The following is a 23,789-nucleotide window of genomic DNA, read 5'->3' on the forward strand; positions in this document are numbered from 1 at the left end:
GCAGTTCGCCTGTCTGTAGGACTTTAGTAGGCTGTCAGCATCCTTGGCTGAGATAGGAATGCGGGTTGATATGTGGTTTAGTAAAGCTAATAGGCTCCTCCTCAATAGAGCTAGAAAGAATACTGTGGCAGACTCCACACTTGACCTTTGGGTTTGTCAATAGTGGGAGTGAGTCTGGGATATTCCTGAGCAAGGTGCTCCCGGATGCAGCTGAAAGTGGGACAATAGTTTTTGTTGATGATGTGCTGATTAAAAATGAAAATCTGCAGTGCCTCTTCAATGAGATTAGGCATGTACTAGGCTGCTACAGAAGGCTGGGGCCAAAGTATCTTTACAGAAAGCACAATGGTGTAAAAAGGAGGTGACCTTCCTAGGTCATAAGGTGACCATGGATAGGTTAAACAAGCAAAAGAAGAAAGTGGAGGTGATGCATAAACTGAAAGATCCTACCAATCTGAAAGTATTAATTAGTTTATTAGGGATGACAGCTTACAATAGGAGATGTATAGAGAATTATGCAGAGATTACCCAACCTTTAAACGAGATTACTAAAGCACAGTGTATCCTGGAAATGGGAGAAGGAACAAAGTTAGGCAGTGACCAAGTTAAAGGAATGTCTTATGAAGTTGTCAAATCCAATAAAGAACCAATATGTCTTTGTAGAGATAGGATTCACTGATCAATGCACGTCAGCAGTGTTATATCAGAAGCATGATGCGAATAACAAAACTATTGCTTATGCCAGCAAGGCCTTGTCACAAGTAGAAACTAAGTTCAGTGAATGCGAGAAAGTGCTTCTGACCACTGTCTGGGTGTTGCAACATTTCCGCGCCATAATTCAAGGGGAAAGAGTAATTATTGAAACAAATAACGGGCCTATGCAGTTTCTGCAAAGTAAGAGAATCAGACCAGGGAATTTAGTTCAATCCAGAATTACTTCCTGGACCTTTGCACTTCAGGGTTTTCCTGTGGAAGTGAGATATGGTCAACATAAAAAGAGCCTGGTTGCCCGGGGGCTAAGCTAGCAGACTTGCATTATTGTGCAGCCGAATGTGCACCTGATGACACAGAGCTAGAACTAAGTTTGAGTGAATTTGAGCAATCCACACACAAAGCATTCAATGAAGAAATATGTAGGGATTTACCAGCTGTGTATGAGATGGATGTGCATTCCATGTAGAAAATAATGCAGGAAAAGAGCGTGTAGCAGGTATAGGAAATATCTGGTTTAGATGCTACAACATTCCAAGTGTAAGCATGAGGATTGGTCCTAGTAGTCAGGTGGCAGAGCTGGCCACTATTTACAAAGAAGTCTCTACAACTGTAGAAAAGAAACTTAAAGAGATAGTTCTAGTAACTGATTCTGATTATGCACAGAATAGCTTTGTAGAATATTTACCTGGCTGGAAGGTAAAAGGCATGTTCACCTATAACAGAAAACCACTTAACCATGGCAAGATGGTTCAAGCCATAGACCAACTTGTGTCAGAGAATGATTTGATAGTACATTGGAGGAAAATACATGGCCATTTGAAGATGCCAGGTGAGGACAAAAAGGGGAATGACAAGGCAGATCAGTTAGCCAAGACTGGAGCTGTAATGGGAGAGTTGTTTCCCACTGAACACCTGCTTGGTGAAATACAGGTAGATGCGATAACATGCTTCAAGACTCCAAAAGCAGTTGAGCAGCCTGTGGTGCATTGGAGTTTTGATACTCCCGATCAGGACCTCATCAAAGCGCAAAAGGAAGATCTGATTTTAGGTCCATTTTATAACCATTTGTTAGCCCATGATGCCATAACTGCAGGACACAGAGGTTCACAATAAACTTTAGACATTTTGAAAGATTATGCATGTCCCACGATGTTGAAGTATACACCAGAGGGTGTCTAGTATGTGCAGAGTTACAACCAGCGTCGCCTACTCATAGAGCACCATTATGAAAAGCGGTTTGCCCTCCCATGATCTGATTTGAAAATCGATTATGGCGTGCCGGTAAAAAGATCAGCAAGAGAAACAGGTATAAGTTAACAGTAACTTGTTTAATGTACAAATGGGTGAAGTGCATTGCAGCCGTGGATTGCAGTGCGCAAACGGCGGCACATTACTTGTAAATCATATTTTTCAAGATTTGGTTTACCCCAAAGAATAGAGTCAGCCCAGGGAAGTCATTTCACAAGTGCATTAATTACAAAGATATGGAAGATTTTGGGTGTGAAGAGAAAACTACACATTTCTTACCAGCCTTACTGTTCAGGAGAGTGGAACAGTGTAGCAGGTCAATAGTGGATATGTTAAAGAAAACTGTGGCGGAAGCAGGTTCTAGTTGGAAGCTACGGCTTCCATTGGTATAAATGGTCATCAGGTCGACTCCCGCTAAATCAACAAATCTCAGCCCCCATGAAATGACAGGAAGAAAAATGGTGCTGCCACAACATTTACTTTACAGGACAAATGAGTCCTTGTAAATGCATCCACAAATCACAAATATGTGGAAGAGTTGAGGAAGCACTTACAACATGCGTTTGCATTTGTGCAACGGAATTTGTAAAAGGCTGCTGATGGTGCAAAAACATATGATAGGAAGGCATCTGTAAAAGAATATGGGGCAGGAGATCAGGTATACAAATTTAATTTTGGGAAGGGAAAACACAAACACTACATTTCTTTCAGCGTTGCAAGGACCATATACAATTACAAATAAGGGTGAACCCGTAGTGTACAGGATTGCTAAAAAAGGAGGGTGAGTTGAGAGTGGAACAGTTCATCCATGTTTATCTGATCAAATCTTTCCACCTGAAACATGAGTTGAAGAGGCTTGACCAAGTTGACGGCTAATTAAAAAATATATATAATATATATATATATATATATATATATATATTCAATGAAAAAACTTTGCTAAAAGGGACGAAGGGACGTTATGGTTCAAAGTAAAACCGAAAAACCCCTGAAATTCGGCAGTTATGCTAAGATAAGCAACCATAACTCGCTAACTGCTAACACTAACACCCAGGACATCAAAGATGACATCACAATGTCATTGATGACATTGATGAAATCACTGATATATATATTTTATATTATATATATCAGTATTATACATATAATATAAAAAAATGTAGGGTTGCCCTAGCATATGAGTAAGTACAAATATTGCTGGTGCGTGAAAAGTAACATCAGACATAAAACAGAGGTTCTACTGAACGCTTACAGTCTAACCCTTTATTCTATGCTGTTGCACTAGCACATGTATTTTGTTTGTTTTTAAAAAATATTGTTTAGCTTTTTCTAGGCATGTATGTTGAATAATTTGCACTGAATCAATTGAATGGAATATAATTATTTTTGAGACACCCTCCTGATGAACCAATAAATTTGGTGAAACACGTGTCGAGGGCAACATTGAAATTTTGAACTAATTAAATATTTCATGACAAATTAATCAAGTCTTATGAATATCATTCAACTATTGTGAGAAAAATTTATGGTGCACGAGAATAAGTGACTAGTAACGTCTAACTTTTCCTCAAATTTGACACACTCAGTCTGAGTGACACTTGTCATCTATAAGCAGCACCCAAATCCATCAGCCAACTTAATTGACAACACTTTTTGAAGACCAGTTTGCCAACAATTGTATCTTAGACTGCAAAGTTAGTAAAATTAAATTCTGAAACTGGATACCTGTGTGGAAGTCAAAGAACATTATATATGCCCAGGCAAGCCATTTATTCCTGATGCAGCAGATGCTATTTGTGGACCGAAGTCAGATCCTGGAGTATCAGGTGGGAGGAGGCAGGGGGGGGGGTGTTTGTGAGGTAGTCATAATTAAAACTGAGATTGAAGTACCTCAACAACGTAATATATGATCACTCACCTTTATCATGGATATTTTATTGTGAAACAGTTGCAACAGAGTGGGTTTTACTTATCTGTCCCTAAATATACTGTGGTGTCAATGGGTGGACGGACCGTGTTTTATGCTAATGGCGATTTGTGGGAGGGGAAGGTGGAAAACATTGAGTTTTTTCCAAAGAATACATTTCCCATTTATTCAGATATTGAATTCTTGCTGAAGCATAAAAGAGTACATACAGTTAGGATGAATCTGAATAAGGATAATATTACTGTGAGCAGTCAAGGCTTGATAGAAGCAGTTAGGTTCATTTGTGGGACATGGTTTGAAAGAGGTTTAATGGTCTTGGCAGTTCCAAGGATGTTTATTTTGATATGGTCAACTGTTCTCACCATTAAGATGAAAATGTTGATTCTGGTTGTGATGGCAATGTGGAGGGTGATAATTAATTTGCTAGCAACATATGCATTTTGAGGCATTTGATTTTGTTCATTTCTGTAGTGATTTCTAGTGGATCCCAGCAGTTTAAAAAAAGGAGGGGGATGTAGGAATAGCTGGGGGCTCTGAATAGCTGGGGAGCTGTGAATTATAGGGGTTTATTAACTCAGTAAGCAAATGTAGTGTTAGTGTGTGCTTTATATAGAAACACAGAAATACAAACATATACAAGACATGGGTGGCAAATGCACTTGGTGCTTAGAATGGAAATACCACTCTTTACAGAAATGCACAGCATGTTTTAAAAATTGTTTCACTTCAGGATGGTATTTCTGAATTTGCACCAAACTTAATAACTTCCAAACATTATTTAACATTCTTGTAGAGCGCTTTAGGCCCACAGGCCTCAAAGCGCTTACAAAAAAAGACGTTGCATACAACAAACAAGATAAAAAACACAAGATTAGACCATTAAAGGAGAAAGTGTATGAAAGAAGGCCTCAGTAAAGAGACTCATCAAATTGCTACTATAAAAAGGAGGCAGGGTGCAAGCTCTACATCCCACCAAGATGGAATCACTGTTCACATGGGTACACCAGTTGGTTAGTACATTAGCATACTAACTTAATACAATCCCAATCAACAAATGGAATCACATGTCCTTTAACATTGAGTGCAAATTAGCCTGGATGCAGATAACATGAACCCAGTATTGAAATGCAGGAGGCTCTGTTTCAATAGAAAATAAATGTGCAAGCCAGATTCATAAAGAGTGATGAAAACATGAAATTCTGCTTTGCTGCAAAGGTCCATTGCGGAGGTGAACGGAAGAGATATAACATTTGTTGTACAGTAGGATAGTTATTATCAATGGGGAAAAACACTGAGCAGGTTGGGCGATGTGGGTAGGATCTGGATGGGAGGCATTTTCTTTTTGAGTGGTGATGAGAGGTCATAAAAATAATTGGTGGGTGTTTCTGGGCCAGCATTCAGGAACCTGCTGGGAGAGACGGGCAGAGACCTTTCTGAATGCTGATCTGAGACAGGCAGATTCCAGTGCTGGCAGGCTTCCTGAGGTCATGGTCATCCTTATCTGTGTGCGGATAGACTGAGGGTGATTTTTCCAATTCCAGTCAAGCAAAGTAAATCGCAGCCTCTATGTAATATAGGTCAAAAATGAGGGGTTTGCAGTGTGCCTGGCAAGCAATCAGATATGGAAGCAGATCATTTCATGTGCAATGTTTATCAATATTTAGGGCGTATGTGTTTTCAAATGTTCATGGAGGTACTCGCACTGTTCTTTTCACTCTCTCAAATTGTGTTTCTTGCCAACTTCCTCGGAACCGTGGTCGGATGATAAGATTGTGCACAGCTAGTTCTGTTAATGTCTGCAAACACCACCCTAATGAAAATCATTTTGCATTCTCATGTACAAGTAATTTGTACCTCCAAATGTAATTGTCTGAACAGCTTTGAATTTTAACATTATGTAAAAACCTAGAGGTTTGAAAACAAACTGGCTGTGTTTGTATTATGTGACTGTAATTCTATTAGCACATAGACTGAGGTTCAACAGGGGCTAGGCTTATTTTACCATAGCTGGTAATTCATTTTACCACATGTAGTAAAATATGAAGTAGAGTTATTTTTCTTATAAGTGAGTCTTAGGAGTGCCTGACTTGTGTGTATACAAGTATTTGCTTATGATGTGATATATATATTTTGCTTTTTGGCTATAAGAGCATACAACAGCATTGTATATAAAATGCTGGCAGATGGAAATACTGTTACCTACTGAGTGTACCAAGCCCAGTACCTGGTAGTAAAAATTGTTGTTAGGCTATATTCTGAGGAGAGATTTATCACTGTAAAAGGGAATCTACAAACACATTATTACAAGAGAAACGATACCACTTTAAAATACTACTATTTACCAACATAATAGAATACAGCAGAATTAGAGGTTACTCCTCCAGAAACTGTGTTCAACATATTTGGTGTGTTGGCCATTTGGAACTTTAAAACAGTTACTGGGCGTGGCATTGCAATGCAGGAAATAGAGTTACCCACTGAGTGTACCAAGTCCAGTATTTTATGCAGAGAGTGACCCGTGTTGTAAAACAGCTGTTAGGCTATATTCTGAGGAGAGTCTTATCACTGTAAAAGGGAATATACCAACAAATTATCCCAATAGATACTGTACCACAGTAAAATACCACTATTTATCACCATAACAGAATTTGGTGTCACTCCTCCAGAAACTATATCCAACAGAACAGACATAAGACAGCTGTTTATATTCAAGATATCTCCTGATCGCAATCTATTTTCTTTCAAAGAAAAGCGTGGACAGCACGAGAGGCTGTCTTAATATCTTAGTAAAACTAGAAAATGTGTGATTTTTAACAGGGCATGCGTCTGCCCAAGAACTATGACAAGTAGTCCATGAATATGAATGGAAATTGAGCAGCAGTTTGCAGGAAAATCCAGCGACTACCCTGCCCTGCCCATCAGACACAAATCAAAATCGGCGCAAAGATGGAGTGGAAAAGGGAACATTTGAGAGTGCTTGAGGAGAAGGAAGTTAAAGATGGTTTGGGATATGTTGGCTGTCAGTGAACCACAAATATTTGCTGGTCACAAGAATTTTAAAGGAGGCAATTCACAAATATGCATGTGTCTCTTGGGAGGAATTTCAAGCATCCGTTCTTAGGAGGAGGATGACAATCTGATTTTGGTTGGCCTGTAATCTCATAAAAACATCAAGCTTCGACAGTATGACCCTACAACAGCCAGATACTTTCTTCCAATCACTGCAGCCGGGGTGAGTCACCAACATTCATGTCCCTGTAAGGCCAGGGATAGTTTAATCTGTAAAGCAGCAGTCCATGAACAAAGGGCATATTCTATGCAATGATATTACAACATGTTTCTTATAAACAATGTAAAACTTGTTTTCAGCATCACAACGAAACAAATGCTCGCTTTTTGTAAGGCATGGAAAACAAAGTGTGCTTGCATCCAAATAAAAAAAACACAACCACAAGATCCATCTAAATCCCAAAGCAGTCTACACACTCCACCCATGTTGCATGCTAGAATTCCTCGTGCCCACCTCGCTCTGAGGGTCACACGCTTCAGAGCCATGTTAGACAGCTAGTCTTCCATCTTCACTGATCTGCCATGCTTCAGGCATGCAGGATCTTTTTTTTCCACCAATAGGCCAAGTTTCACCCATACTGCCCTTGTTTTTTTCTGGCATTGCTTGTTTCCCTATTATGCAGAAGGTCACTGTTCTTAGAACAAGGATGACCTCAAAGCCTGCTAACGGGGTTGGTCTCTGTGCTACCAGATCCCAGCCAGGCTTAATCTTTGGGCAGCCCCAAAAGCAGTATGCATAATTACTTTTCCCAGAGCCACTCTTCCAGCAGTCATCTGACCTCTTAATCTTAGCTTTGAAATGTCACAGTGAGTTCCAATGCATTTAATGTACATATTTCGCTGGTTTAGCCTGTCTGGCAGGTTAATGTACACTTTGAAAATTTTCTTCCCCTCCCCTGCTTTCTGTGGTAAAAAAAGGGGTAAAAACAGTGAAACAAATTCAGAAGTTGTCATTCAGCAACAAAAAAAGGTCAAACCTTCATAGGAACAAAAACAGAGTTTGCAGCATGACATCCATTAGTGATGAGAATAACTTCAATTCAGTTTGCCATTTTAATAGCTGGCTCAGCAGTAAAATCCCTCTACCAACCCACTAACCTCACTGTGGTTTCTTCCCTTCCAGTTTCATGGTAAGAATGTTACTGATAGGCACTTGGCTTGTCCAATAAAGAAACTTTCACCTTGGCACCCAACGTGTGCATTATTCTACACATGTTCTTAGTTCTGTCCAGGGAGATAATAGTGTCCTCCAATCTAGAGTTCAGGATTGAGATCACTGCACAACTTCCTGAAGCCATATCGGATCAATATTTACTGAGTATGGCATATCCTTATTTGAACATGAATAGGGGTTCTGCTTGGGATAGCACAAACCTCTCTTGATACAGTTCAAAAGTACGGAATACCAGATCTGTCACACTGCACAGGTGTATGACACCTCCTCTCAAAACTCTGGTTTTCTCCTAGCCAAAACACATTTTGTCAGCAATGCTTCTGGTGGGAGATATTTTGTAACCAGTATTGTGACATGCATGATTACTTAGTGTGCATATTATCGTTGTCATTGCATCAATTTCCCAATGCTTATTTTGTCCAAAAATATTAAGTTCAAGGTATCCCACATGGCAAGGTCCCCTTGCAGAGCACTGTGGACTAGTTCCACATTAGGCTGGACAATATTCCTGATGTTTCTAGGGAATGTCATTAGGGATCCAGGATCTAGATGTGTCTTAAGACAGACTGTAAGAAATGTATATATTTTAGGCATTGACTTCCAAAGGATGAGCCAAAATAATGATCAGGATGTAAACATCTCATATTCTCATGTTTATCTACACCTGAGACTAAACCCACCCTGCATTAGATTTTCTTGCCCACGTTCTCACACCTCTCACCTGAAAGATTCTGCTTGGAGTCACCAGGTTCGCATATTGGTATTCTCATTCCCAAGGTTATGAGTGACCACACACTTTATATTTGCCTTTCCAGGTTTTCAGATTGGCAACACTGTATGCCTCTGTCTTTTTTGGATCTTAGAGATTTGGTAACTTTGTATCTTTAGTACCTGGTGGAAGGGGGTATGGCAGCCTCTCAGCCAATGAGAAGGCTTGAAAAGTGGAGGGGGAATAACCAGCGGTAATCACCCCGCTCCAAGCCGTCTCACAGCTGTAGGCCACCATCTTCCCCCAAAAGGAAACGAGGTAAGGGTGGTCCCTCCCCTCCATCCGCAGAATTCCCTCTCTGCCCCCAACTCCCACCTACTTTCTTTAAAGTCCATTTCGGAGGGCGGCGTGCTGAGAACACTTATGTCCCCAGCACGTCCGCTCCTGATCTGTGACAGGCCATCATGGAAAGGAAGAGGGACCACACATAGACCCTTCTCTCCTTTCCATAGTGCCCATTTTGTGGATTTTTTTTAATGGGTGCCATGGAAAGAGATAAGGGACTATGTGTAGTCACTTTTCCATGGCGGCCATTGTTTTGTTTACTTTTTTAAATGGCTACCATGGAAAGGGAAAGCAGATTTTGTTTTCCCTTCCCAGGTGGGCATTATTTTGTAAAACATTTTTTTCTGTTCCGAAATGCCAGAGCGTTTTGGAACAGAAGAAAATGTATTTTAGTACCCCAATCTTACAAGTCGGAGTACCAATAGCAATACGCCTCTCGCAGGGGGTTCATTACCACTTCAGGTAATGAACCCCGCCCCCCTGCTCGGGGCTTATTGCTTGATTCTCAAGTGGAACATCTGTCAATAGACAATGGATTGGTAAGATTACAACATTCATGAGTAAACCTGCTGCTGGTTAACAGTGAAGAAACAACATTGTATTGTCCTCTAGAATTCAAGTCTTATGGAGAACCTATGTGGGCCTGTGAACTTGCTTTCCTCACAGTGGGGCTCTCAGCAACAGTAACTAGGGTTTTTTGATGGGTTTCTTTGTTACAACCCGGAAGGATAAGCAGGCTGTTTAACTGTGTATTGTCTCAGGGCATGTTGGTCCTACTTAATATGGGAGGTCACCTGCATATCCTATTCACGCTGCTTTAGTTTTACTCTGACAGAAGGTCATGGCTATCCCTGAAGGGGCAGATCTTGTGGGGCTGAGTGGAGAGAAGTTATTGGGGCCTGCACGGATGTTAGTGCTTTCCATTAATGGACCAGCATCTGGAGTATGGTTGCCCTAGTGACGGCCCCTTGGCACATAAGGGCTAAAGGAGTGACCTGGGAATCCTGGCCATACAACCCCAGGGCCCGCTATCCTCTGACGTGGGGAGGCACCAGGATCCTTAATAACCCCTGCAGACGTCCCTAGAGTTAGGCAGGGGAGTTTGTCACAGAGGCCATGTGCTCAATTACTTAAGGTACCCCCTCTTCAGCTCTATTGCCTAGTTGTCCATGATCTTGCTTTTTGATGCTTACATTTATTCACTCAATTGCTTGAATTCCTGAACAGTGCAATACTATCGGAATGCAATCACGTTTTACTTAAAGTTGGAAGGCAGACTCCCATCAGATATACATGAAAGCCATATTGATTTGCAAGTTGAAAAGAGCGATATAAGAGTACGGTGGGGAGAACAAAACAGTGTAATGGGCCAAGGACATATGGAAGAGAAGTGGGAGTAAAAGATGCATAACTCATAATGCAGCAGGTTTTTGTTCAAGTCATTTTTAAAATGTGGGCGCTGCAGCAGAAACAGACAATCACACCCAAGTACTGATTCGGTAATATCCCCTACTATTTGTGTTGTGGACTGAAGTAATGTTGTATCCTGTACTCAAGTGAGAGAGACCAAAGTCAAGTCCAGGCCGATCCATGACCAATTCATGCAATGCCCTTTTTAGGCAGTAAAAAACATTATAACTGACTCAAAAAAACTAAAACTGCAACACATGCAGTGATTCCTGGAGCATCTCTGAGATAGCCCGGTGGCAATCATTCTAAATCACATTTGCACATGAGCCTCTCAAAGCTCCTCTGGGCATCTCGAGATGTGTTGAATTTTTTGGGGGATTTTGAACCAGGTACAATGTAGCGGTTGTAAGTTTGAGATGTTCATGGTGTAGGTTTGTGTGTATTAACACAGCTGTCAGGTCATTTCAGGAGCATTGCCTGCTTTTAAATGTAGGCACTACCACACAAGTTTCTAACCATAAATGATCGGTCCTATGTAAGAACACCAAAATGTATTGATTGTGGGTGAGAACATCAACATTATTTACCATTTTTTTTTACTGCAAAATGCAGGGGAGACCCCCATGCCAACCTCACCCATGCCCCCAATACACTTTCTATATCCCTAACCCCAAACTCTCCATCTACCTGTTTGTGATGAATAAAATATACAGTAGAAATAATTGGTAAAGAAAATATATGCTTTTACTCATGACCGGTCTGGTGTGTACCAAACAGCGCTGGCGATTGGGCCGGCTCTCGGCCGGATCTGAGATCTGGAAAGAGATGTGTAGCTGGATCTTGGAATCCGGCCAGAGTCAGCCGCCCGAAACCCATGCTCTCCACTGGAAAAAAAAAAAAAGCACCCACAACAGCATGGAGTAGATGGGCGGAGCAGCACATTGCTGCCATGACCAGCCCCTCCAATCAAAATGTACCGCACAAAACTGCTAATAATGGGCCATTAGTGACTGAATGGTTTCGTGCCTGCATTCTGATGGGAGGAGAGGTGCAGTGGGATGTGGGTAGTTGGCGTGCATTGTAGGCAGCTGTGCCTCTTGCAGGTGCGTGTGTCATCTTTGACATAAGACTTAACACTCTCTGACTCACCTTGATACAGGTCACAGTTGCAGGAAAAGCAAACTAACTTCCTCTGGTGACGCCGTGCAAGGTGTCACAAGAGGAAGTTACAGTCCTCAGCCAGGACCTGGTTTATTTATTTATGAAATGTTTGTCTGATACATGGACCTGTATTATTTAAGCATTGCATAAATAAATATACAGGTATCCGACAAACATTGCATGAATAAATAAATACCCCTATTTACATTGAACCAATCCACAAGATGCAGCCACCTAACTGCTTTCAGAGGGGAGCAGCAGGAGCTGTGCCGGGTGTGGTACACGTAAAAGAAAATGTTGCTTATGGCGAACAGAAATCAGCAGTTTTTAAGAATGAGGTTGCAGGACAATCCCTCCGTTTAAACCAGGATTTCCCCACAGATTATTTGTTCTGTCACCATTTAGCTAGAATAATTGCTCTTCTTAATGATTTGTTCACAGTCTGCTTAAACTACTCCTCTGCATGAGCTCAGATCACAGTGCAGACTAACATTGCTGTTGGTAGTTTAGGTGCACATATGGCTTGTACGGTTTGCTCCTGTGTGTATGTGCCAAACATTCTGTGTATACATGTACTAAGCAGGGTCAGACTGGGCCATAAAATGGTCTCAGGCACCAATGAAAAAGTGGCCCACAGTTGTAAATGGAAATGCATTCCTTTTCTGACCCTGTTTGAATAGTAGACAAGGGGGAATTTTTTTTATTTTATTTTTTTTTATAAAATGGGATTCAAATTGTGCATTTTAAAGACTATTTACTCAGCAACACTGGTCAAATCTATTATCCACATAGTGAAGTAACTCATCACCAGTGCCATGAAAGAGGTAATTGATATATAGTTTGGAAAAGAAGCAGCATGAAAGAAATTGCACTATTTTAAACTATTATTTTGGACATTTCCTTTGATCAGAGGTCAACTGCAAGCTCTGCCCCGCCTAAACCCTGCCTCCTCAGGCACTGCCCCGCCCCCACCCCTCAAACTCTGCCCCCATCCTGGCCCTTGTGGGATCCCCCACCAATTGTTTTCCATTTCCACCACTGTTACCAAATGATCAGTACAACAAAACAACGGGAAACAGCTGGTCATTGCTGAACTGATATAGGCAAGAAGTAGTGTTGTGTTGGCTAGTTTTGGGATTAAGTCTGAGTGGTATTCCAGGACCTCTCCCTCTGCCATGATTACATCTGCTGCTTTATCTGGCCATCTTCCACAACGCTGCGTTTTAAGTATCAATGTTGTTTTACATTAGCTTTTGCATCAATGTGATCACGTGTCTGTTTGAGTGCATATGTGAGGTTCGCCAAACGGTTCCATTTGAAGTATTGGGGACTGTCCTTACCACTCTCCACACCACAACACTTATCTTTTTGAAATGTATTTGTTTCCATGTTTTCTCGTCTGGTCTTTTGCCATTCTTTTAGCTGTCCGTTTTGCTTTCTTTTTAAGTACTTTTGGCACAGTTAATCCACGCCCCCTGCATCTTCACGTAGCTCAAAGGGGGCCACATTTATTTATTTATCCTTTGTACAGAGCGCCAAACCCGTAGGTATCGGGGTGCTGGACAGGCATAGAAGTAAGACATTTTCTTAGGGTACATAATAAACACAATAAATTACGGAAGCCTGTGGGCTGTGATGATACACAATGTTACATTTGACATATTTACAATATGTACAAATGGCACATGGATACAGTATACATAAAAGTACAAACAGAATAGGGATGCCTGGGACCTTTCTACAGATAACGAGTTAGGAGCCACATGATTTAGTATTTCTTCTACCAAAATGCTCACTTTAAGTAGGTAAGGAACTGAAAGGAAAGAAAATGTGGGCAGTGATATTTGTCCAGGTTTGTGTTGTTGGAAGTTTGTCCGAATGGTTACTCTTTTCACGTAGCACCCATTTTAACAAGAGGTCAGATGCTGCAGTGGAAACAACACATACAAATTGTGCATGCTGCTTTTCAGATAGAAAGTGTCAGAACCCTGCACGTAACGCTGACGGGGTCACATTACTATTCGAAACGCTTTGCTATTTGCTAAATTATGTATTTTACCTCATCCATGCCAGAAGCCGTGAAGAAAATTCCGATCTCATTTGCATATCGCTGCAGCTCCCTGTACTGATCGTGGCTGAACTCCAGGTGGCGCTTGTGGTCTCCGTATGTCTTTCCCCATGAGTGCTTGGAGGTGTACGGTTTGTCCAAGGCGTCCTTGATGAATCTGTGTTCCAGCTCACTCTTCTGGAACTTGGCACAATCTGCACCGCAATCCTGAAAAGGGAAGGCACTGTGTTACATTGACCATGTCCCAAACCCCACATCATACATGTTATTAGCGCCCTGCCGGCGCAGCAAAGCTAGTCAGATTGCTCAGAACAGGAACTTTATCCATTTGCGTAGGCAAGGGGCGGACCACTCTAATCCACATCTCATTTTGTTGACACGCAACATTGTACATTTAAATAGAAAAACATGTATTTCAATTTTGTTCTTCATTGCTCCTGTCTCGTGCTGTCTCTACCTCACCATGGTTGTCAGGAAGAAAAACACGGACCATTTCCTTTAGAGATCCCTTTCCATAGCCCTCCGCGGCCATTTTGGATATATTTTCTCTTCATTTATGAAACCACGATCACATGCAAGTGAGATTTCAAAAATTAAAATGGACTAGGGCCTTGTCCCTGCAAGAGCTAATAGTAAAAAGACAATTGCCTGTGTAATGTCCTACCTTCATTTCCACTGCATGCTCAGAGGAACAGTCCTCTGTCAATGACGGACAAAGTGGGCTGCGCCCCACGTGGTGTGGGAGGCGGGGTTACCGCGCTTGGCGCGGCAGTTCGGAGAAGAATAAAGAAGGTTAAAGACGCACCGCCTCCGTCTCTGCTTCATGGTATGCGCCGGCCCGTAATGATTCATGTTTACAAATTGCAAGCCTGTATGCCGGTCTACACTGATAACAATGGCGACGAGGATTTTATAATCGAGTACCGGAGCACGTAGAAAAATCCCGCCAGCCGTCTGCTCGAGACCCCGGGATCCTCGCTCACTGCTCCGAAGCCGCTCACGAACCACGCGGCCCTACTTCGAAATCAAGTAAGAGTCAACTTGTCTACAGCCATCCCTACCAGCGTGAAGTCACGCCACGCGCGCCGCGTATTACACGCGGTGCTCGACGGAAAGGGCACTCACATGCTGAGTAGCGACTCCAACACCATCGTCAAGCCCAGCTCGCGCGTAATCGCATCGCGCTTCTCTGCCAGTCTGACTTAGGCCCATGTTCAGGCCCTGCACGTGCGAAGTCGTCGCGCCCTGCACTATCACACAACTTCACCAGCAGAAAGAGCCAACCGTGTGTGCAAACTTCCCATAGCACGTGGGTGCTGAAAATAACACAACAAGGTCTCACATCATTCACCTGCACGCGCACATCAAAGACAAGGCACTACTGCCATAAAAAGCAAACATGTCTGCAGAAAACCCGGACAGTGGCAGCCTGAGCCCCTCCTCCAGTTCCACGCCCCGGCAAGCCACCCACAGAGCGGATCGTGGCTCAGAATCCATACAACTACTGGCTGTGCCGCCTTTTGACATGTCAGACACGAGCAGCCTTGCCCCCAGATGGGCCAGATGGCTCAAAGAATTACATGTCTACATTGATGCGTCAGGGGTAAGGGAGGAGCGTCGACTCAGAGGAATTTTACTCCACTCTCTAGGACCAGTAGTACGAGACATCGTCTTTGAAATGCCTGAATCCACCACAGACACCTTCCAAGGTATTATTGATGCTTTGAATGCTTATTTCGCGCCTCTGCGAAATGTCGACTACGAACGCCATATTTTCCACACCTCCACACAAGATAGCAGCGAAAACATGGACAATTTTGTAATGCGCCTCAGAAAAAGAGCGAAATATTGTGATTTTGATAGATACTCAACGGAAGAAGCGATAAAATCCCAAACCATTGCCGGATGTGCATCTCAAGAGTTTAGGAAGAAATTGTTGCAAAAGAGCAGGACTTTAGAAGAGATACTACAACTCGCTCGAGCGGACGCCGCTCTCATGCAACAGACAGAATCACTGGACAACATCAAGATCACCCAGTCCAACTCCACGGCATCAATATGCCCCATCAGAACCTCCAAAGAAGCACCACGTCCCACGGAACAAAAGAAATGCTACAGGTGCGGCTTCAAATATCCTCATGTTGGCCCATGTCCAGCCATAGGACACAACTGTGACAAATGCGGAGGTGAAAACCATTTTCAATCTGTATGCAGAAACATAAATTTCTTTACATCTACTGAAGTGCACCGGGACACAAGGAGGTCAGACCGACGTCCAGCAAGAGAAAGCCCGAGAGCTTGCAGAAGACAGTCACCTACAACATCCAGACGCCAATCTCAAAGCTCATCCCGTGACACACCACGGGAAGGGAGAAGGCAGGAAGAAAGAAGAGAATACAGGAGCAGGAGACACTCCAGACAGAAGATCAGACAGCTAGAAAGTTCGCCTCGCAGAAGACGAGACCCCCAGTCATCCTCATCCAGTGGGGACAGGAAAAGGGGATATGTGCATGCAATTGGAAACAGCATAGGCACAGAATACAGTCCCACTTTGCTACTACAACTGAACGGACAAAACAGAGAATTTCTGATTGACACAGGGGCAACGGTTAATGTCAAATGATGAGACCTACAAAAGACTCAACCTCAAGAAGGCACTGAAGGAATCAGACACACTGATATACTCTTATGGCTCAAACACGCCTCTTAACTGTCAAGGAATGTTCATGGCACACTGTCAGTACAAAGACAAGAGTCAGAAAGTCAAAATATACGTCATAAAAGGAGACGTACCAGGCGGCAGCATTTTGAGTTTCAAATCTGCAATTCAAATGGGACTCATCCAAATCATGTATCAACTAATGTCAGCTTACACTACTAACCCCAAAGACATGATAAAACAAATGTTTCCCGCCCTGTTCAGAGGGTTAGGTAAACTAAGGGACAAACAAGTAAAACTACACATCAATCCTCAAATAACCCCGACAGCACAACACTACAGAGGCATACCCCTAAACATACAAAGACACGTGGAGGACGAGATTCAGTCACTATTGCAGCAGGACATCATAGAGCCAGCATCGGGACCAACCCCCTGGGTATCCCCCATCGTACCCGTACCGAAGACAGACAACAAGGACAGCATTCGCATATGCGTGGACATGAGGGCCCCTAATGTAGCCATAGAGCGGGAAAGACATCTGGCTCCAAGAATGACTGATATGATGCATTTACTGCACGGATCCAAGGTATTCTCTAAGTTAGACCTAAATAAGGGATACCATCAGTTAGAACTACACCCTACCTCGAGATATATTACCACCTTCTCAACCCATGTAGGCCTGTTCAGATACAAAAGACTCAGTTTTGGAGTATCTTCTGCAGCCGAAATATTTCAAAATGAAATACACCAAGTGATAAAACACATTCCCAACTGTCTAAATTACTCGGACGACATCTTGATTTTCGGCGTCACACAAGAAAGCCATGATGACACCCTGAGGAGAGTCTGCATGGCGCTGGAGAACGCCCATCTCACACTTAACCCGGACAAATGCGAAATCAGCAAATCCACGCTCAAATTCTTTGGACACATCTTCTCAAAAGATGGCCTAAAACCAGACCCGGAAAAGGTGCAAGCCCTTGTTGAGACACCCACACCCACGTCAGCTTCAGCAGTACGCTCCTTTCTGGGAATGGCGAGCTACTGCACCCGATATATACAAGATTTCGCCTCAGTAAGCACGCCCCTTCGACTCCTAACCGGAAAAAATCAGGAATTCCAGTGGTCGAATGCGTGCGAGGAAGCATTTCAAGAAATCAAGAAAAGAATCGCAACGGCCTCCTGCATGGCCTATTACGACCCTGACTATGACACGGAACTCACAGTAGATGCGAGCCCAGTTGGGTTAGGAGCCATCCTAGCACAATCCAGACGCGGTGCACCACCTGACTCCCCAAGAAGAATTGTAGCCTATGCCAGCCGTAGCCTCTCCAAGACAGAGGGCCTCATTACGACCCTGGCGGTAAGGGGTTAGCGCCAGCGTTAGCTGCGCCGACCCCTTACCGCCAATTACGAGTTCCCTTTCCGCCATGGCGGTTTTTACACCTGCTTTTAGCGGGTGTAAAAAACCATGGCGGTAAGGGAACTTGGTGTTAATTACGCCACCGTAATTTACGGTGGCGTAATTAACGCCTTCCCCACTCCCATTATGCCCTATGGGGCAAAAATGGGAATGGGGAAGGGTAAATGGGGATTGGGGATTTACCGCCCCGCCAAGGTCGGAATGGGGCGGTAAATCCCCTTACCGCCATGGCGTTAACGTAGTTAGCACCATGGCGGTAAAGTCACGGCCCTGGCGGTAACTTACCGCCAGGGTCGTAATGAGGCCCAGAATGTGCGTACTCCCAACCCGAAAAGGAGAGCTTAGCGGTGGTATGGGCATGTGAACACTATCACCTTTTTCTCTATGGCCGCCCATTCACCATAATCACAGATCACCAGGCCCTCACCACCATCTATGGAAAACCGACCGCGAGAATGCCACCACGAATCGCCAGATGGGGTCTAAGGCTTCAAGAGTACTCATTCAAGATAGTACATCGACCAGGCAAAGACAACAACCCAGCCGACTTCCTATCACGCTACCCGCTCCCAGCTCATGATGAACGTCAATCACACAAAGCCAATCAATACCTAAGATACTTGATCAGCAGTGCACTACCTAAATACATCACCACAACACAACTGCTTGAAGAGACACAAAAGGATGGATTACTCCAGATGGTACAAACTTGCCTCAAATCAAACCAATGGCAGGTCAAAACAAAAGGAGCATCCTCCCTGTCCACGGAAGAAGAACAGCAATTCCGTACATTTAAACTAGTCCGTCATACACTATCCACATCACCGGAAGGACTACTACTAAAGGAAAACAAAATAGTTATCCCAAAAACCCTGCAAGATCAGGTACTAGACATTGCCCATGACGGACACAGAGGAATAGTGTCGACCAAGAGGCAACTGAGGACCAAGGTATGGTTCCAGTCAATAGATGAGCGAGTAGAACAGCTACTACGGAAATGTCTAGCATGTCAGGCGGTGGCACCGCGCACATTTCCAGAGCCACTCAAAACCTCGGAGATGCCACTGCAAGTGTGGGATGAAGTAGCTGTAGATATGTTTGGGCCACTAGCGAATGGCAAATACGTACTAGTGATCATTGATGAAATGTCACGGTTCCCAGAAGTGCATCTGGTTCATTCAACCAGCGCACAGTCCATCATACCTGCGCTGGACAAAACATTCGCCGATTATGGCATACCATCCAGAGTCAAATCGGACAATGGACCTCCTTTCACGAGCCATGACTTTGCCATGTTCGCAGAACATCTAGGTTTTCAGCACCACAAAGTAACTCCATTATGGCCCCAAGCTAATGGCATGGTAGAACGTTTCATGGGAAACCTCAAACGCACGCTACAAATCTGCTCCATCACAAATGGATCGTTCAAGCAAGCCATCTGCACCTTACTACGAGAGTATCGGAACACTCCGCACAGCTCAACTGGTGAATGTCCATCAATGCTAATGTTCGGACGCGTCATCAAGACACGACTTCCCCACCACGTACACAAGAGGGACGAGTCCACACACACAAAGAGGGCCAGAAGCAAAGACCACGAAAGCAAGGACAAGATGAAGGCGTACACGGACGCCCGAAGACATGCCCGACCTAACACCATCTGCATCGGCGACCAAGTACTAGTACGACAAAAGCAAGTCACGAAAGACATGCCTGCCTTCAAGCCACACCCCATGAGAGTGACCCACATCCAAGGGTCGATGATAACAGCTGCCAGCCCCTCTGGCACAATCACAAGAAATTCATCCTTCTTCAAGACTTTCACTGGCACTGACACCACGGTCAACACATCAACAACATCAAGCAGTGATTCCTCGGACACAGACTCTACCTATCAGGAAGAGGAAGGGGACGCGGATGACAGTGGCAGTGAAAGCGACAGCACACTGGTAAAGTCAGCTCCACCGGTGCGTAGCCCATCCAAGAGGGTCGTTCGCAGACCCATCAGATGGATCAAAGAGTCCAACTGAACACCGTCGAAGTGCTTGTTTAAGGAGGGGGAAGATGTAATTGTCATGCTTCCCCAATGGAAATTGTGGCATTCATGGAGACGCCATTGAATGGTTCGTTACGTTCTTGCAACGTTCCGCAGTGCGCGGTCTAGTGCTTTTTCAAGATGGCCGCCCACTCCTTATACTGGAGACGGTGCTGGCGTTCTTCGCGTTGCACCTTCGGTTCTTTCTCCGTGCTGCCAACGCTAGTGTATTTTCATTCTGTGAGCTAACGCTCCGCGTTATTTGCTTCTGACTTTCTCTCCCGCGACCGTCCCTTCGGTTGCTGCTCTGTCTTCATTACTTTCAACTACCTTGTTCTTACCTGTTTTTCTCCTGTTCCGCTCTCCTTCGTCCGTACACCCCGTGTATCGGAACTTCCTCTTCAGCTCCAGCTTCCTCGCTTCTTACCTTCTTGCCTCCCCTGACTATTCCGTTGGTTATATCCCCCGGCTGCTACCTCGTTGTCGGCAAAGGAGTGCGTCTGATTCCTCGAGGCTTCTCGTCCGGAACCCAGGCACTACACAAAGAGGGAAGTAGGTCTCCTTCCAAATCCCGCAATCCAGCAATCCCGCAAACCAGCAAGCCGGCAATCCAGAAAACCAGCAATTCAGCACAGGGTTTTTGCCGGGAGGCTTTTTTCCCTGTTGGAGGACGGTCTCCCTGCGGAGCCTCGCTCTCTGGGGGATTCTCTCCCCAACAGCGTGGCTTCCAGTGGAGACCGACCTTATTTACACGAGAAAAAGAAAACTAAAGAGCCTAAGGAAACACGCAGGAGAAGAAGGGCTACTCTACAGGAAGACGCCCACGAAGGCAAAGGTGAGGAGGAAGGGAGGAAGGATTTGGGTAGTTTTGACAGTAATGTCCTACCTTCATTTCCACTGCATGCTCAGAGGAACAGTCCTCTGTCAATGACGGACAAAGTGGGCTGCGCCCCACGTGGTGTGGGAGGCGGGGTTACCGCGCTTGGCGCGGCAGTTCGGAGAAGAATAAAGAAGGTTAAAGACGCACCGCCTCTGTCTCTGCTTCATGGTATGCGCCGGCCCGTAATGATTCATGTTTACAAATTGCAAGCCTGTATGCCGGTCTACACTGATAACAGCCTGTGGGTTATAGCATATAGCAATTGTGCACCAGCCATTCAGCCCCTTGCCTCAGACCTAATACATTGGGCTGGTGGCTATTCCATTACCTACGGTATAGCACTCCCACGCCTCCTGCCCATTTAGCTTTCATTGCCTGCCATTGCTGCAACATCGAGTTCCCTCCACGATGCTCCACCTTTTTGGAAATCATTTGCTTATCCCGAAATGGGCCTGGTGATTCTCTTGAAATGTACCTTAGCTAAACCTCTTTTGCCCTTTTAACTTCGGTCCATCTTCTTTTAAGAACATTGGTGTTCTGCTCCTTCCGTCAACTCCTCGCTCTGTAAATCTTGTCTACCAGTCTCTTTGTGCACTCAAAATCTTTCTCGCAACCTTGGACTCCTTCCTACTTGAACTCCTGCTTCATAAAGGCCCAGCCATAATTATGGGAGACAGCAACCTCCTGGACAGGACCAAGGCCCACTGTCTGCAGATTGACTGCTCCCAATAAGTTCACCCACCACACCAATCACCCCATATTCAGGGCAAGTCACTGGACCCCATCTCTCTGACTAAAATCCTTGCCTCCCTCTATTGACGTTGCACCGTTTGTGCACTCTCTAATTTGCTTAAGTGCCTCCCTCCATGTGGGATCATCCCTCCAAGTGCTCGCTCCACCCCTTCCCGAATCTTCTGCTCTTGATGCTCCTTTTGAGCAGCACTTCGCTCACTCCTGCCCACATCCCCCACCTAGGATCTCAATGGCAATCCTGCAGCAGAGGACACCCTTGAACATTCCAATTCACTGCTAGGGAACAATTACCCTCCCTCCTTGCCTTCTACAAGGGATCCCACAACTCTCTACTTACCCCTTGGCTCTGCCAAGTCACTACTACACCAATCTCTTATCTACGCTCTCACCCCTACAAGCTATCCATTACCCTCCAGGTGAGGTGATGCCCCCCTTTGACCATCCCATCCTCTCTGCTGAAAATGTGCCTTGCTACTTTTCTGCTGAAATCCCTAAACTCTGTGAGACCCCAAATGCACTCATTTCTCTCGAGCTCCCCCTTTTCAAACTCCCGACCCCTTCAACTCACTCTGACTTTCTACCTACTTGCCCCGCTGAACTGACATCCGTTACCCAATCTGCCAACCATAGCCGGCCTTAGAGCAGGGCAAGCAGGGAAAATTAAATTAAATGCGCTCCCCCCTCACCAGCAGAACGCATTTAATAACAAAAGGGCAACTGCCGTGCCTATTGAAAAATGTGGCGCTCCTCCAGTCCCCCTACCGAATGACTAGCAGTGCGCGGGGGAAAGGGGAGGGGCACCACATTTTTTATTTCCTGCACGGGGTGCTGCAACTTCTAATGCCGTCCCTGCTGCCAACACAGCCTCGCTCGTGCATACCTCTTTGTACTACACAACATATAAAAAAACTGGCACTAACACTTGTGTACGAGCGCGATAGAAATAAAATATCAATCATCTTAACCCACCTCTCCCCTATCTTGAACCTCTACCTGACATCTGGGATCGGTCCATCCTGTTTTAAAATGGCACCACCACTTCTATCTTAATGTAACCTATGGCTGATCATTAAACCCCTGCCCAACTATCTTTGTTACACTTCTTCAACCCTGTTCCAAAATACCACAATGCATAGTGTTCAGCCATATCACCACCTATCGGGTAATGGCAGAAGTCATGGACCCCTTGTAGTCTAGCTTCCAGAGGCATCCCTCCACTGAAACAGTACTTTCCCATGCATACAAGTTCCTAAAAAATGTTAATCACTGACACCTGTTTTATATTCTCATCGTGCATAATCTCTCTGCAGCCTTCAAAAGTCATCTCTTCCCATCTCAACCCTTCTCGATGTCAACTATTGATCTCTTTTCAAGAATGTCTTACACCTCGGCTTTCATGGCTCTGCCTTTTCCTGGACTGCCCCTTCCTGGACAGGCTTATCCTTTTCTTTCTCTTTCTAGTTTCTATTTTGCTATCTCCTGGAATTCTGGTAGATCCTCTGCCCCTGCCCTTCCACTAGGTTTCGCTCAAAAGGCCTGTCCTTGGTCTCCTTTTCACTCTCTATGCCCCTATGCCAACGCATAAACTTTTTAAATCTACTAATATACATTTTTTGACAATGGCACAAAACAGTTCTTTTCCTCTCATACACCCCAGATTAAAACGTGTGCATCGCTGACTGCTTCTACGCCATGTGCAACTAGAATTAGCTAGGCTGTCTGATGCTTAACTGATCCAACACTGAGCTGATCTACCACCTTGTTTTTAAGACCTCGTACTTGCTCCCCCATCTTCCATCCTTGTCCCGTGATATCACCAATATCCCATGTGTTTTTGCTTTTCGCTTGAAATCAAATCTAGCTGTGTTCTTGATTTTCACTTGAAATCAAATCTAGCTGCCCTTTTGCTTTTAGCTTGAAATCAAATCTAGCTGTGTTTTTGCAAACTTGTTGTGCCCTTTGCTTGTACTGCATGCTTTCTCTGCAACCTTCTGGCCCAGTGACTGCACCGTTCTACTTGTTCTGCGCTGACCCGCCATCCCTCCCCACCCTCTACTCCCCCCCCTCTCTCTCTACCTCACCCATGGTGCTTTCTGTTTTTCCTATCTTCTCTAATTGTTTCTCCATCGACTATCCTTTCCTTCTCACTAAGTCTGGTAGGAAGAAGTTCAAAAAGGATATCTTCGCTTCCAACCCTGGTCTCCCTATCAC

General features: G+C 44.4%; 1 protein-coding gene across 1 annotated transcript in view; it reads right to left on the minus strand.

Moving 5' to 3' along the window:
• The window catches only part of LOC138515850 (sialic acid synthase-like), a 273,833-nt gene that overhangs the window by 206,883 nt on the left and 43,161 nt on the right, over positions 1-23,789 (minus strand). The window contains exon 2 of the mRNA XM_069630594.1: positions 13,817-14,032. Within this exon, the coding sequence (XP_069486695.1) occupies positions 13,817-14,032 (216 nt within the window). The remainder of the gene's footprint in view (positions 1-13,816; positions 14,033-23,789) is intronic.

Source organism: Ambystoma mexicanum, chromosome 6q, assembly GCF_040938575.1.
Source record: "Ambystoma mexicanum isolate Mex_15411 chromosome 6q, UKY_AmexF1_1, whole genome shotgun sequence".
Classification (NCBI taxonomy): Eukaryota; Metazoa; Chordata; class Amphibia; order Caudata; family Ambystomatidae; genus Ambystoma; species Ambystoma mexicanum.